This window comes from Sinocyclocheilus rhinocerous, unplaced genomic scaffold, assembly GCF_001515625.1.
Source record: "Sinocyclocheilus rhinocerous isolate Xijiao unplaced genomic scaffold, SAMN03320098_v1.1 scaffold416, whole genome shotgun sequence".
Lineage (NCBI taxonomy): Eukaryota > Metazoa > Chordata > Actinopteri > Cypriniformes > Cyprinidae > Sinocyclocheilus > Sinocyclocheilus rhinocerous.
In genome coordinates this window covers 603,273-621,350 of record NW_015647952.1, presented here as the reverse complement: position 1 = coordinate 621,350, position 18,078 = coordinate 603,273, and the positions used below count along the sequence as shown (strand labels likewise).

General features: G+C 35.9%; 1 protein-coding gene across 1 annotated transcript in view; it reads left to right on the top strand.

Moving 5' to 3' along the window:
- Nucleotides 1-15,271: 15,271 nt before the first annotated feature.
- Nucleotides 15,272-18,078, top strand: part of LOC107709414 (arginine and glutamate-rich protein 1-A-like) — a 9,121-nt gene continuing 6,314 nt past the window's right edge. The window contains exon 1 of the mRNA XM_016513870.1: nt 15,272-15,798. Within this exon, the coding sequence (XP_016369356.1) occupies nt 15,515-15,798 (284 nt within the window). The 5' untranslated portion in view covers nt 15,272-15,514. The remainder of the gene's footprint in view (nt 15,799-18,078) is intronic.

The window sequence follows — 18,078 nt, the reverse complement described above, 5'->3', positions numbered from 1 at the left end:
ATCAAGCCTTTGGAAAAGGAACGGGATATTACTATTTGATTTAGAAACGGACATGCTTAGAGTTCATCAAGCCTTTGGAAAAGGAACGGGATATTACTATTTGAGTTAGAAACGGACATGGCAAATCTACTCAACAGAAACTCTCATGATTAAGGCGTAACCACCCTAATAACCCTTTGAAATGAACTGTATCCAGCATAGCTCTCCAGACAAGTCTAGACCTTCTGCAGTTTATAAAACCGACAACAGGTGTCACTGCTCATATAGGTCTCTGAACCCAAAGCAGGGTTGATGCTTCACAGGACAAAACTTTAAAATGGTATACTTAATTCCAAGATTGCCTTCTGTGGGAGTAGCATAACATTCACTGCTCGGATTGATGTAGCGTCCACAGACACATTACTAAGGGTTATTACCTTAAGGCAAGTGTTTTAGTATTGGCTATTATATAGGACATTGACTTTACACATCCAGGAACAGAAAACAGTTCCGAATGACCTGCAAGAGTACAGACAGAAAACATTAACACTCGTGTGCTCCAAATATACATTTCTTCATCAGTTGGCAGCTCTTAGGTCAGCCATTTGTTGTTGAGCTGTCTTCAGATGTCACTTTCTAATTATTACAGTGTCTGTTTTCACACTTAAGCCTTGCAGAGGTGACTGATGTACACTAGAGTGTGGGAAACTAATTAGGAGTTCACGGCCGTGTGTCTGTGTGTAGTGAACTTTAAAGTCCTCCTACCTTTAATAAAACATTCAAAATAAGACGAGATCTGTTCAAACCCTAATAAGCAGCCTCATTGCTTATGTATACATAGGCATCTTCCTTCAAAAACAGCCTTCTAAATGAATCGAAACTTCATGAAAAAAGTGATTCACAGTAGATTCCAACAGAGTTTGATGTAGCATGTTACTAAACTAATGACATGATAAAAATACACAGTGCACACAAACATTGGGTGAATTAAGGGATGCACAACATCAGCACTATGCGAGTTTGCTTCGACATTAGAGTTTTTGGCTTTTCATTTATTTTACTTAGTTTTTCTGTTGTTTTGTTTTGAGAGAGAGAGAGAATTATTGCATTGGTCAATACTGGGTATTTTATTGTAGAAGCACAATTATTGTCACTGCTTTTCCATTTAGATTTTTGTCATCATCTAATGCTCACTTAAAGCTCATCTTTAAAAATACTATACATTTTAATCTTTAGCAAATGTCAAAATAAATATCCATTTTTATACTGCTCATTATAATTCTATGATGCCTATTCACTTATAAAATGATAAATTTACTTGTAAATTTGATTTTAGGTTTTCATGTTTCATTTAGACAAAATGGTAAAGAAATTATTAATACACACAACTCCAGCCCATCAGTTAACTTCTCGTAAAGCAAAAAGTTGTGTTTTTGTAATAAACAAATTTATTAAGACATTTTAAGTTTAAACCACTGCTTCTGGCTAAAATATGAGTCCGCTATCCATAATATTGCTTTCTCTAGTGGGAAATTTGTCTCGACTGAATCAGGAGAGAATTGGGATGGACTTTTTCACAGACCATAAACTTACATTTTGACCAGAAGCGACAGTTTATGGTTAAAGCATTGTAATGATGGATTTGTTTCTTACAAACACTCATTTTGTCACTTCACAAGATGTTAATTGATTGACTGGAGTCATGTGGATTACTGTGATGATTTTAGCAGCTGTTTGGACTCTCATTCTGATGGCACCCATTCACTGCAATGCTAAAGCAAGTGACATAAAACTAAATTTCTCCAAATCTGTTCTGATGAAGAAACAAACTCATCTACATGGCCTGAGGGAGAGTACATTTCCAGCAAATTTTCATTTTTGGGTAAACTATTCCTATAAAATGCTGTCTAGGTAAGCAGCTCACTAGGTTTTGGAATAGAGCTACAATACAGCAAGACACACAATAAATCATGGTTATACACATGGGGAACTCAAACTGACATTTTGCAAAGACTAAATGAAACGCTGCATGGACATATGCTCAAAGGAATCAATAGGAACATGAGCACTCGACTAATGGGTCATATGTACATGATTAGAGAAATGTAATACTGCCCCAAGGGTTTCATGCCTTGAGTTCATGAATGAAATGGAGAGTGTTAATGGTGTGAGATGCATGTGTGTGAGATGTGCTAGTGATATACTCACAAGCAGCCTATATAACAGCATCAAGGGGAAGACCATAGAGGACAGATGGTGCATTCACTCACACACACACACACTGGTGGCAGACAGGTCTAGGGCTACAGATGGTGACATCACAGTGGGGGTGTGAATGACAGAAGCCTTGCAATGAAGGAAAAGGGAAGACGAGAGCGCTTTGGGAACCATGTTCACTTTTGATTCTGTTTCTATATTTGTATGCTGACTAATACTGGTTAACAAAACTAGTTTGACATAGAGGTGTCAAGCCAGGCTGGATGTTATTATGAAAATCTGCAATAACTAATGAACAAAACAGCTTTCCCTGCATTTCATGGACATTTGTTCAGCATTTCATTTTCACATTTCTATGAATAATGGTCAAATAAGTACCCTTAACTATCGTTCAAAGGTTTGGGGTCAGTAAGATTTATTTTATTTGTTTTGTTGTGTTTTCAACATTGATCATATTAATAAGAAATGTGTCTTGAGTGCCAAATCAGTATATTAGAATGATTTCTGAAGGATCATGTGACACTGAAGACTGCTTAAAATTCATCACAGGGATAAATTACATTTTAAAATGTATTAAATAGGAAAGAGTTTAAATTGAAATAATATTTCTCAATATTATTACTTGACTATTGCTTTTTTAATATAACTTACATTATGTATTTGATCTAAAATAGTTTTTACTGTATTTTAGATCAAATAAATGCAGCCTTGGTGAACATAAGAGACATCTTTAAATACTTTTGAACCATAGTGTACATTTACATGCAATTTTCAGTCAAACCAAAACAATTATTTCCATTTTTTTTACTGAAATCATACCATATATTCAAAATTCAATTATAAATTGTTACATATATATATATATATATATATATATATACATACACACGTGAGTGAGTACACAAATTGAGATTGTACGTTGGCTACATAAAAACTGCATGTGTTTTTTAATGCCGCACTTCCATGCTGATTTGCATGTTCTGTTCAATATTACATGTGTGTCATTGTCTGCTCTGATTTCACTGTCAATTCTCAGGTCCCTCCTTTTGTATGACTTCCTTTAAACCACAAAGGCCAGACTATTTTAGCACACACCTTCCTGAATCAAGCTTGACCCTCCCAACACATGCTGACGCAAACACTTTTGGGGATTCTGTCCAGTTTTCACTATCATAACACTTTCAAAACACAATCACTCCCACATGCACAAATACATTAGATGCACATGAGACTAACGCCTAATGTCAATTATAATTCTGATAATTTAATGAACCTGCAGCTATCAGTAGAGCACAGAGCTAGCAACACCAAAGTCATGAGTTCAATTGAGTTCAATCACCGAGGGCAAGCAAGAACTGATAAAATGTGTACCTTTAATGCAATGTATGCAATGTCTGCCAAATGCATAAATATAAATGTGACCCTGGACCACAAAACCAGTCATAAGGGTAAATTTTTTCAAAATTGAGATGTATACATCATCTGAAATCTGAATAAATAAGCTTTCTATTGATGTATGGTTTGTTAGCACATACTGATCGAGCAGCAGCAATCTGCAAAATAAAGATATGACTACAGAACACAGAACATATATGGGTGGGGATCCTTCGATATCTCCTAGGGCTGAGCGATAACATTTTTCATATGTCAATATACATAATTAGCACGTTCAATGTCAAATCTTTATTTCTTTCAAGTTTAAAGGCAGATTTTTGCTCCTTAGTGAAATGTGTAGAAACCAGGTTAATATTATGCCTCTGAATGGTTTGTCTCTCATGTTTTGTCTCTTAAAAATGCTCATTTGACAGTGGATGCAAATGCAAATTTATCTTCATTAACAAAAACAGTAACATCTGTAAAATTTGTAAAAACCTCATTTTTATAGGATAAAATTTAAATCTTCTGACTGTGAGTTAGCATTAAATTAATGTTCTATAGTATTAAGATCACTTGGTAAAACCATGCACTGTACCTCACTACCACGGTAAAAAAGTAACTACTGTACATGGTTTCTATTTATGAAAAACCGTAGCCTAAAGTATTTAGTATAATACAAATTAGTATAATAGAAATACACAAAACTGCTATATCTTATTAACATAAGATTCTGTAATTATATTCCATGTATCCTGTAATTCATATTTGAATACATGAATACATCCCTGGAGCACAAAACCAGTCATAAGGGTCCATTTTTCGAAATTGAGGTTTATGCATCATCTGAAGCTGAATTAATAAGCTTTCCATTAGTGTATGGTTTGTTAAGATAGGACAATATTTGTTCGAGGTACAACTATTTGAAAATCTGGAATCTGCAAAAAAAATCAAAATATTGAGAAAATCGTCTTTAAAGTTGTCCAAATGAAGTTCTTAGCAATGCATATTACTAATCAAAAATTAAGTTTTGATATATTTACGGTAGGAAACTTACAAAATATCTTCATGGAACATGATCTTTACTTAATGTCCTAATGATTTTTGGCATAAAAGAAAAATCAATAATTTAGACCCATACAATGTTTTTTTGGCTATTGCTACAAATAAACCCAAGCGACTCAAGACTGGTTTTGTGGTACAGGGTCACAAAAGTAAATTAACTGATGTGTGACGCAGGCTATGTAGCAAACGAATGTTCTTAAAAATATGCAAATTGTGAACAAATTTTAGAGCTGACTTTAGAACAGTGTCTTTGTGATTATGCAAACCGGTTTCGGAGACTGCACTTATCTCATGGCCTTGTCATAAACTGTCTGTAGAAAACAGGACAGTGGGTCTGGAGTGACGGTTGGTGTTGTGTGATGGGTGGGGAGGATATGTGCTGTGTGTGTGTGTGCTGGATGGACAGTGCATTTGTATTCTTTTTCCCACAGCCTTCTAAATCTGTGACTATTGTTCTGCGTGTGTATACGTGTCAGAGTGTGAGTGTGTTGCCGTCTCAGGTGATGTAAAAGAGTGTTCCTTTGTTGCTGACTGAGATCTTTTGCATGCATGTACTTTAGTCAGTCTAATACTGTGTGCATGTTCGTTATCATCATATCACACCACACAAACTGTCAATCTCCATTTATCGTTCTGGCTTGCATCCAGTAATTAAATAAGCACATGGGCCATATGATGATTGCACAGAATGACAGAAGTCTCTTTTCCTTCCTGTCATTTTTTCCCCACTCTCTATTCTACATAGATTCCCACCATAAGACACAAAGCAGCTGTAAACAATAGCAAAAAGAAAACAATAGATGAGGGAGAGAGAGTGTGTGTGTGTGTGTGTGTGTGTGTGTGCGTGTGTGTGTGTGAAGAAAGCTTCTATCTAGCACATATAAATGTTCTTCATTTTGATTGGAGGAACCTTTAAAGGTGCTTTGTAGGTCTATCTTATGAAGTTCTGAGAAGAGGCATCAAATGATGTTTTGCATATTTTCATCTGAAAAAGTAGCAAAAAACAGCTTTTTAAGATGTATATCAGATGTTTACAATAGCACATTTCTGTACTCTTTAACAGATGTCTAGCATATGTACTTTGAAAGGTTTAAAAAGATATCTGCAAAGCATAAAAATACACTGTTAAAAAAGTTGTGTATTCATATTTAAAAATTATTTATCATAAAAATATTTTATTAAACAAAATAAACCCATTTGAATTGTATAATAAAATAATATAATATAAATGATATTATATTGTATTTTTATACAATTCAAATGGGTTCATAATATAATATAATATAATATAATATAAAAACTCCTGAGCTTCCATAACGTCATACACTTGACCGAGGACTTGTACCTAAATTTAACTTGTGCACATAATAATGTGTAACTCTGTAATGACCATGTGTGTGTATTTGTCTGTGTGTGTTAGCCACCTTTGTGCAGGGGCTTTCCTGGTGATGTCCAAGCAGAAAGCCCGGAATTGCTGCTACAACTTAAACACTCACAACTGGTTAAGTACTTACAGTAACTCACTAGATAGTACTGACACATCTATTTTAGACTGGACAGTTTCCTCAGGTCAGTAAAGTTCAGCAAGACTTTCAGGCTTCAGCCTTTCAGCCTTCAGTCTCACACTGCTAACACAATTCAAATCAGTCGTCAATTGAAAATAAAGCAGATGGTGTTTTAATTAATGAATGACTAGAGTTATTTATGAAATAAAGATCACAAAACAAATGATTTATCACAGTGCTTGCATAGTTCTTCTGATGGTTCTTCCTTTTTAAATAATCTTTGTCACTGCAGTCTGAATGCAATCGGCGTTAGGGGTGCTCCCTATGATCATAAAACTTATATGATCCGCTTTCTCCTCACAGTTTTCCAAAGAGATCCTCGCCAATATTTATTCAGCGTACATCGACAACTTCATGAATGCCAAAGATGCAGTGAGAATCGCCAAGGAGGCCAAGCCTGCTTTCCTAAAGTTTCTAGAGGTACATTACGGCTTTATTTCTGTGCATATGTGTAGGTACAAATACTTTTACACTACAATTATCCCCTCGAGAGGCTGTTTGGCAGCTCTAGGACATTATATATGGCCATTTGGCACAGTTAAACTTTAAATATATGGATTTTGTCATTTTGCAAAGAAACTGTGACCTGTTTAAAACACAGCATTCATTTTCTGCTTAAGATGGACTGTTAATGTCTTTAGCCAGAGATGGTGACACACGTGAGGTTAAACTGGTTATTTTAATATTTTTTGCACTATTATAGTATTTATTAATGTTTTCAAATAGCTTTCATGTTCATATTTTTTTTAGTTTTCATTTTTTTTCAGTCTTAGTTTTAGTAATATTGAACCTATTTTAGTTAGTTGCCAAAGAAACATTAAAACTTATGATATATATATATATATATATAAATTCCATACTTTTAAACCAGGATTCCTTCAATTTAAGATTAACATTTAAAAATCCCAAATTGCCATGCTTACATTGTAAAAACACAAGATGCGGGGATGTGGAATGAAAATAAACGCAAGGTCTACAGACGTTTTTTTAAAGTTAAATTGCTTTTAACTAGAGCGCCACAGTTTAGAATACTGTTGTCATGTGCAATGTCTTGCAAAAGAAGCAAGACATAAGTGCAATGGTCAAACATGCCCGTCTAGAGCATGTTTATAGAAAAAACTATGGAAAAGAAGTGCAGTGGAAGCCAAAAAATAGTTCTGTGTGAACGGCTTCTTAGATTGTTCAAATGTAATATTTGTATCCCAAAATGTGACCCTGGACCACAAAACCTTAAGTTTTGGACCCTGTTTGCATTATTGACACACTATTTTCCTAATTAATGCTGTTCAGTTGCTTTGACACAATCTGTATTGTTAAAAGCGCTATATAAATAAAGGTGACTTGACTTGACTTGACATCCAGTTTTCTAGTGTTAGGAGACCTTTAGAATCTTCTTCAGCGATAACTATCAACTTTATTTTATGTTTCTATTAGTGCTGTCAAACGATTAATCGCGATTAATCGCATCCAAAATAAACGTTTTTGTTTACATAATATACGTGTGTGTACTGTGTATATTTATTATGTATATATAAATACACACACATACAACATATATTTTGAAAATATTTACATGTATGTATTTATATTCATAAAATTCATATTATGTATAAATATATTTATTTAATATATAAGCGTAACATATTTTTCTGAAATATATATGTGTGTGTATTTATATAAATATAATAAATATACACAGTACACACACATATACTATGCAAACAAAAACTTTTATTTTGGATGCGATTAATCACGATTAATCGTTTGACAGCACTAGTTTCTATAAATCTGATATGTGTATACATATACATTTGATAAGTTACATTTTCTTGTGGAACACAACTAACAAAGGGAAAAACGACTATTTTTATCTGAAAGGCTGCAACATACTTCAAAATTTGACTCATGAACATATATGATCTTTACAGTCATTTGTATAGAGCCCCTAAAATTACATTTGCAGAAAAAACTTTAATAAAAATGTTTGCAAATGTAAAACAAACTTCTAATCTACCGTCATCTGGTTTATGTATGTCTATTTTTCCCCATGGTAAGTACTGGACTGTTTTTTTTTTCCCATGCGAAAGTTTCTTGTGCACACTTACTTCCCACAAGTACACTTACTTGGGCCTACTTGTTTCGTGAAAGTTTTACCATTTGTTTTTGTTTTTCCCTGCAAATGTCACTTCAGGGTCTCCATACATTTGTGATTACTGGTTGAGGACTTATAGAAACCACTGTAATTCAAATTGACTCACAATAGAATCAATGAAAGGGATTTGTGAATCAGTTCAATTGATTCATTTAAACAACTTGACAAAAAAAAAAAACGTACAAATCAGGCATATGACATTTGAGCTAGTTTACTCTATAAAACCTAGCTTATGAAATATGTTAGAGCAGAGAATAAATAAGAAAATTTACTTTTACTAATATAATATCAATTATTTTTTTCTTCATTACTTTTCCAGTAGTGTTTTAAAAGCCTTTCTTAGCTGTAGAAAGCTTAGGCTCTATTCAGAAAACCCTACAAATGAGCAATGATTTTCATTGTGTGGTCTGTCGTGAGGATGTTTGTACAGTTCTGCTAATAAATTATTCTGACCATCAAAACAGTTGTAAGTAATGCATGTACACACACGTGTGCACACTCCCACACAAAGGTGACGTCAACTTTAGGGCCTCTTGTTTCTTTCCTTGCAGAATAGTCTCTCACACTTTCTCTCTCTCATGATTATTCACTCTGTCATTCCAGCTTCCAGTCTCAAGCCTCAGTAGCAGGAAATGGCTATTGTTTCTAGACCAGGTAGAGAATGGGACAGAGAGTGAGATGAGGAGAGGAGGTCTGGAGCCGTGATGTATGTGGCTCTTTTCCTGCAGGGACATTCTCAGGCTCTTTTTCCTGTGTTGCCAACGTCTCTCTGCCTCCCTTTTTTCTCAAGGATCTCTTCGTAGAGATTAAACAGTTAAGAAGGGAAAAGGAAAAAAAAGAAGGGTTAAATAACTTGTTTTTTATTGGCACAGAGAAATGTTTCTCCTTCTCACCAAGAAAATCAAGAGTAGGAACGAATGAGACAGACCTGTACATTTCATCTGTGCCTGATCACCTTTCAGGTCAATCCAATACTACAGAAATGACCTTTTACCTCTTTGCTTGGCCTGTCACAGCCTTCCATCTATATAGCCGTTTATTCTAAAAGAGGGTCTCAGAGCTCAATGCTCTTTGACAGAGAGCTCACTAACTACTTCTTTCTTCGATGACAGAGGCTTTGGGTCCACATCTAATGGATTTAATGGACACTTTTGAACAGTGAAGTGTGTCACAAGCTGCACCAATCTGTTGCAATGTGTTTGTTTGAGACATAACAACATTGGCTACTACAATTACAGGACGGGACACCCAAACAATGGAGGATGTGGGGATTGTAAGAAATGTATTACTGAATTTTTTTTATGCTGCTGCTGCTAGTGGTTGAGAAGCACTTTAACTAGATTTTTACATTTTTTAAGTAAGCTCGTCCATGCAAATAGCACTGCCACAATTATATGATGTTATGGGTGGTTTTTATGCGGTTGCTAAGTGGTTTTAATGCATTTCTATGTGGCTGTAAGGGTGTTCTGGATAGTTGTTTACTAGTCAAACAATCCCACACCCACATTTCTCTTTCTCTTTCCTGAAATATTTTAATAAAAAAACATTCAAAAATAATACATACACTATCATTCAAAAGTTTGGGTCTCATATGCTCACCACGGTTGCATTTATTTTTTTATATTACTACAAATAACTTAAAATAACTGTTTTCTATATTAATATAGAATTTATTTCTGCAATGGTAAAGCTAATTGTCAGTGGCCATTGCTACCATCGTGAGTGTCACATGTTCCTTCAGAAATCATTCTAATATGCTGACTTGGTGCTCAAGAAACATTTTCTATTATTATCAATGTTGCACCGCTTAATATTTTTGTGGAATCCATAATACATTTTTCTTTGTAGACATTTCTTAATAACAGCATATATATCTGTACGTGATACAGACAGACAATAATATTATGCAAGCCAAATATTATACATTACAACTGACATATACCCAAATGAATCAGAACCTAATCTAATCAAATCAGAATCGATCCTCAAAAAGACAGCTTGCAAATTGGATTCAAATCAGTAAAACGATACCCAACCCTACCCACCCACCCTTCAACCCAAAATTTCAAATGGGACATCATAAGGTCAATTTCCACATGAAACAACCACCACAAAACTTTTTGTGACGAGATCTATAATTTTGAATTGAACTGAAATTTATTTGGCAAGTTTATAAACTGTACACAATAAAAAGTATCCCATACACTTTAAAAAAACTGTTGAGGATAAAAACACAATTTTCCATTGTGGTCTTCGCTGTTACATTCGCCTTTTTTAGCCACCTAGATATGGTTCAGACCCCTTTTCGAAGCCACTTGATTTTTTTGTCCACTTTGTCCTCTAAAACAGGCAAACGTAACAGCACACCTCTCCTATAAGCTGCACAATGGATGTGTTATTTGATGACCGTTTAATTCTTAGGGTGAGACGTTTGAGGAATAGTACAGGCGATGAAAAACTTAATGCAATGTATGTCAGGTACACAGTTTTAATGGTGCCTAAAGGAAACATATACAGAGTTAACAAGCAACTGAAGCATGTCGGAGTGAAAAGCTTCTTGAATTTCCATGAAACCTCACACACACAGTAAGGTGACTCTTTGCAGAAACAACCCCAGGAGACTTTAAGAAGTCGGTGACCAGGATCAGTCCAGTGACCAACAACACTGAAGCTATAGCCGGTATATGACCCTCCCCCGCTCAACACACACACACATACACACACACACTGCAGGACGGGTTAAAGAAACTCCTCCTGAGAGCCTTGTTCTCCCTCTCTCTCTGTCTCAGGTCTTTCTCTCCTTTCCTCTCTTCAATGGCCCTTTGTGTAGGGCCCCTGGGACATCAACATGACAATGTGCCCCAGCGGTGGGATCCTGTGTTTGTTAAGTGCCCTCACCCTCAAGAGACAGAGGCTACGGCCAACTGAGAGGCGAGGTTAGCCAGAGAGGAGAGGCCATCTTTGATCAAACGAGCAAAAAAGGGGGAAGAAAGAGCGCAGCGACTTTTCATTAACTCGAGTAGCATGAAGGCCATTCATGTTGGAAGAGCGGGAAAAAGCAGCGGCATTATACTGCTCAACTAATCATTTAAAGATGAGGTTAATATGTTTGAGAATTGTAAAATGGCTCGATTGAAAGCGAGTGATCTGGCCTAAGGTAGCGGTGGTGTCTGTCTTTTGTGTGACGTTACTCCACTGGAAGGAAATGCTGTCGTTCTTAGTGTAGCAGCTGGGAAGTAGCTAAATAATTTAGTTTGATGCTCATTGATCATGTCAGACATATATAATACTGTTGACTTCCTATAGAAAAGAATGAGAATTGTTTGTGTTTAGGAATTGAACATGAAAAACCACTAAAATATCCTTCCTCAAATGAAATGAAATCTCTAACATCTACCAACTATACTGCTGCTTTCCAGAAAGCGAAAATGTTATTTTTATTAGCTTTTCTGAACTACATATCTGAAACGTTCACTTCAATAATAACTTATCCCGAATTCCACAGTTCCATCTCAAATTCAGCCTAAAATTACAGTGTTCTCCCACTTGTCCTGGATTACTCATCTGAGCAACTTTGTGTATATTATTCTGTATATTATATAAGTCATTTAGTTTGACACATATAATACTATTTACATTCTCTGGAAAAACAACAGAGAACAGTTTGTTTGTGTTTAGGAAATTAACATGAAAAACCACTAAAATGTCCTTCCTCAAGTAAAAACAAATCCCTAGCATAACTTCTCCTGAAATACTCAGTTTCATCTCAAAGCTGACAGTTTTCTCCCACTCGTCCTGGATTATTCATCTAAGCAACTTTGTAAATTATTCTGTTACAATGACCATGGACACCGAACTAACTCAGGTAAAACTTTTTCTTATTCTCACGGAACAAATTCTCTTCAACTTCAACAACACACCTTACTGAACGATGAACAGGCTCAAGAAGAGTTTGCTGAGGTGATGCTGGTAACACTGCGTGTACAGATTTTTCAAATACTATCGCCTCATCTTGCTGGTGGTATCTGGCAATAAATTATGGGCTCAAAGATGTGACCTATGACCTGGAGCCAGTAAACATAAATACAGCCACTGTGTCTTAAGACCTAGTTTGACCAACTGGCAGTTAACCAAGTGGTTATCAGTCTTACTTTTCAAATTAGACTCATCTACCTTTTTATGTATCTGACTAATGACCAGTCTTGAAGAAAAAATTAGATGACTAACTATTAAGTCTAGTCTAAACAGTTCATACAACCAGCACCTAGAAACTGAGTTTGAACCATAAAACCACTGCACCCTTAGTGGTTAGTGCATAAATGTTTAAGGGATAGTTCACACAAACCTGTATGACTTTCTTTCTTATGTGGAACACAAAAGAAGACATAGGGCTGGGCAGTATGACTATATATATTGTGGTGACAATATAAAGTGTCAGTTTATATAGAGAAAAATTAATTGTTTGTCTATATATAATAGCAGTGAATAGTGACCTGCTTCAAACTTTAAAGAAAAAGATGCATAGGTATCACAGGTCACTCATGTCGTGATCTGAGGGCATATGATGTGGTTTGGTGAAAAACAAACTGAAATTTAAATTATTATTTTGCAAATGTTCGGACTATGGCCATTGGTTAAAAAGGCTTTAGTTTCCACAGAATAAAGTAAATCATACACAGACATAACATACTGAGACCTACACAGAACTGTACAATTTGTGTGAAAATTGAGTGACAATGACTGATCCAAAATTCCAACCCTTATTTTCTTGGCATGCAAAAACAAAAGAGAAAGTCATCTTTTCTGCTCTTATCTAGATCCGCTTTCCCAGTTCTTGAAACGGAGTCACTATTGCTTTGCTCATGTGTGTTTTAAAATAGCCCTGGCCGAATATTTTTAGCCTGTAGTTTATCAGAATAAGCAACTGCCTGTCACAATGCTCCCCTGGAGTTCGAATGGGCTTGGACCTAATCTTAGAATGACCGTTCTGTCAGCAAATGGGCCTTACAAAAATAGAATAAGTTATGAATTGGTCTTCATATGGAGCTAGGATAAGCTTATCTCTCGAGGAAGCCAACAAAATGTGCTAAAACAGGACCAGCAGAATGGTACTCAACCCTCTACATTGCGAGTAAATAACTCGCATATGCGACTAAATCTTACTCTGGGCGACTAAATCATATCTACCATTGGCTAATAAATTCTTGGATTTTACACGCCAGTATGTGTGTGTGAGAGGCGTTCAACACAGATTTTCACTCGATAAACACGCTGACTGAGCGCTTGAGAGTTTCGCTCTCCGTCAAGCGATCTGTACTATTTGGATGCGCTCAATGGATCATGTCATGTACTCAATGGATGCGCAGTATGTAGCACGCAGCGCACCTGTATTTGACGTAGTTTACGGACTAGTGTGAAGGCGCACGACTCGCCGTTTTTTTTACTTTTGAAATTGTAAAAATGCAGAAAGTTTTCTTTGAGGGGTAGGGGTGGGTTTAGGTTAAGAAGTGTATAACTATCTGTATATAAAAACAATCGAAGTCTACGTAATGTCCCCATTTAGATAGCTAAGTAAACGCGTGTGTGTGTGTGTGTGTGTGTGTGTGTAAAATAGTATATCCGTCTGGCGAGTAAACAAAAAAATTTACTAGCCAATGGCGATTATATTGCCAAGGTGTGCGTAGAGGGTTGGGTACACAGAAAGATTTTGTCGAAAACAAGTGGGCAATAAACTGATTATTATTTTGTGGAATGCATAGACTGTTGCCTAACCAGATTGTTGACACTAAGCTGTTAGGTATATGTTCTCAGTTGCACAGACTGCACTGCACAATGAAATTCTTACGTTCCAGTAAATCACCAGTTAGCAGGCCCAAACAGAATCTGCACCTGAAGAATTCCTCAAAAAGCTCTGCATTCCTGTCATTCACAACACATTGCACACCACGTGTCTTTTTATTAGGCCCTACATTCCGGCTAATTTTATTATTTTAGCTATCAATAAGAGTGTGGAACTCTCAGCTCCATTTGACACATTTTATAAAGTTTTTATCCACTCAGCAACCTCAAAAATCAGTGGAGACGATGCAAAAAGGTCTGTAGATTTCGTCTGGACCTGCCCATTAGATAATAACTTGTTAACCAGCTTGTATTTCTTTCAAACCTCTGACATTTGGAAAAAGTGGCTATCGGAATAGCATAATACTCTTACATTTGCGAAAATGAGCAGTATACTGCTTGGAATAGCCTACTGTATCCACACTGCAATGTGCTTGACTTAACCAATCAACTCAGCTTTTATGGATGAACTGGTAGTATTATCTACTTTGAGTTTTATCCACTGATCTATATATAATTATATCATTCTCTATTATAGATCAGTGGTTTTATCTCTTTCTTAGCTTATTTGATCAGACTGTCAAATGTAAAAAGACATTTTACATAAAATTACATTTATTTCTAGAAAGGTAACTGAAATGTCACTCATTAAATATGTAATGTGATGACAAAAAGTAGCATATAGCTACTCTTTTTTTAGTGTGGACTACTGTTTCACTTACTAGCCTACTTAAAAAAAAAAAAAAATACAGTATTCCACTCATTGGCTTAAAGAAATAATGTTGCAAACAGTATGTGGACAGAATATAATGTGGACAGTGACCTTTTTTCTTCATGACCACCTGGATGACCTTTGGATTTGCCAAAATATGCAGTTGTATCCACAATAACAACTGTATACCGCTTATAATGCATTGTGTAGTACTAAAATACTGTGAGGCATGCAGTTGTTTGGGGGGGGGGGGGCTTCTGCTTTGTAGTCATCGACGTGGTTTTGTTTGAAGATACCTCAGCAAGTTCTGCCTTCATGCTTCCGCAGACTCCAGTCTCCTCGTGTTGCTCACTCACTCGGCATCAGCCCGGACATTTCCGAAAAGAGCCGAACCCGTTGCATTCTGGGAAAAGGAAGACTGGAGGCGGTCGCCATATTGTTTGATTCCGCAGATTCACTGGAGTAGAAAACAGCAACATTTCTGATTAAACGAGCTTATATTAAACAATTACACAGGTAGCCGTCACATAATATTATATGAGGTCGCTGCAGACCGTGCTGCATTCATAAGACCCTCTTTAGCGGTTTCAGTCGGATTTATTCGTGCAGAATATGGGTCGCTCCCGGAGTCGCAGCACGTCCCGTTCCAAACACTCAAAACACAGCTGCAAACGGAGCCGCTCCAGATCCAAATCCAGCAAGAAAAGGAGCATGTCAAAGGAACTGAAGAGGAGCAGAAGGTCCCGCTCGAGGTCAGACAGCAGGAGGGACAGAGGTGGCCCACCCCCCGACCGAACCGACATGTTCGGCCGGACACTGAGCAAGAGAAACACCGACGAGAAACAGAAGAGAGAAGAGGAGGAGAGGAGAGCAGAAATAGAGAGACAGAGGAAGATGTAAGACATCTATATGGCATAGTGTGTGTGTGTGTGTGTGAGTGTGTGAGTGAGTGAACATTTTAAGAAGTGCCAGCACTGTATGGAGATGCCTTACTCACTTATGTCTCTAAGACGTGTCACTTAGTTGGACAACACCATCACTTCAGTTACATGCTTCAAGTACCAACTTTTTGTTGTTTAATATTGATAAGAACCTAATAACGTAGCTAGTGTGCAAAAAGGTACATGTTTCATGTTACCAATCTGTATTCAGTGAGCTTTCATCACTCTATGGACTCTCATAGACAGCTGTCACACATCAGGTCATCTCATCTTTGAGATCTGCTGGCCATGTTAGATGATACGTCTTTGTATCTGTCATAGATTGTTGACATCTCTCTTTTGTGATTGGGGACCACCGGTATAATGTTAAGAGGTTTGTGGGAGAGAAGGAAAGGGGGTTTCTAGTGAAAGAACAGGAAGAGAAGTGCTGGAGCCCCAGGCTTAAGCTTCACCCCGTGTACATTGTGACCGCATTCAGGGTGTTTTAAAACTCAAAGAGAGGCCCTGGATCAAGTATCATGACACTGAAATCAAATCAAAAGATGGCTGCTGTTGTTTGATTTTTGTTTTGGCTCTGGGCAGTGTTATGGTCACTTGGCTCAGTATTGTGTCTGTGTTTTGTGTTCCTTCTTAAGGCCAGGTGTGACAGCTTGCTCTCCTCTAATGGTTTAGTTATGCTTAAAATGTAAATAAAGTTGAAACATGCTTTTGTAATCATGACCCCCCTTTGAGTGGCATAATTTCCTATGGGTTTGTGATGTCAAAATGTGCCGTGCACAACGTGTTTTGTTTTAGAATTGTGCAGATCACAGGTGGAGCCTGCCAGTAACATCCGCCTCTTCTTCAGGGATCAGCAATGCATTTTGTGCAATGCAAAATGTAATATTTGAATCTCTGTGACAAATGGTTTGCAAAATTAAGCAAGTTATGCAAACTAAATTCCACAAAATTGTTCATTTGTTAGCTTTTTATACACATCAGCAGTTAAAGGTTATCAAACCAGCTAACATAAATTGAGCCTTTAGTGAGATTGCATTTATGATTTGATAGCATCAGCAATATTTGGTTGAAAATGATAAATGAATAGCCTAATCAGTATGTTTTGCTGTGTGCAATATTTCTATTAAAAAGTATGATTATACTTTTTATATACTGATTGTAAAAAAAATTATTAAAAAAGTTAAAATATATGTTTTAAATGTGTAAATATGTTTTCCAAAACACTAACAAATATCTAAATACAATTGCAAAATGTAAATCTTCCCATTAACCTTCTCTGATTAAATAATTAACAATAAATAAAATAGTATTACATTTAAAGTAAATATTAAATGAAATATTGTTTTAACTATTATTTTTACTTTAGTTATTTTAAATGAGAAAATGTAAAGATATAATTTTTTAATATATATAAGGAAAAAGTATATTTTAGAATTCATCAATTTTCATTCAAAATTTTTAAATCGGGTGGCCAGTGAAAATCATGTCAGAGCAAGGAAATACTGGCCTGATTGTGCAAACATATTAATTCCTTACTGTCAGCCCTGATTTTGATGAGTTGTTCTTCACTCTTGTTTTTTTTTAATCATTATGTATAATTTAATATGGAATGCCAATCCTGCCATAATTAGAAATAAATAAAGAAATGTACAAATAAATGTAAAAAAGCAAATATAAATAAATATATAAATAAACATACAAAGAAAAATAAAAAAGCAAAAATAAATAATTATTTATAATTTTATTTCCTTATTTATGTTTTTTTTTTTTTTTTTTTAACATTTTTTGTTTTTTCTTTTTTTTTTTTTTCAACATTTATTGATTTTTACATTTATTTATTTTCACATTTATTTATTTCTACATTTCTTTGTCCGTAGGGTAATGAGGAGGGCGTGTTTTACCTCAGGAATAGCAATCGAGCCAGAGTAGGCGAGGGCTAAGCTTTGAGGCCACAGTGACACTTTGTGGTGCCCAAACGAAGTACAAGAGGTGTAAGCCTACATGATGCGCCTGTTGATAGTGTGGGATGACTGATTTAGATGGGCAATATGGCCAAAATCTTAATTAAATTTCAAGTCGGGGGTTGTTTAATCTGGGAAGCGTGGAATCTGTGATCGCGTGCATTTGCTGAAGCTCCCGAAAGCGTGCTTTCTTATGTGCGCTGTTTTTTAGGTTTCACTTTCAACGCATACAACGCATGTTTCAAAGATTCGGGATAGAAGGAGGCATCAGTTA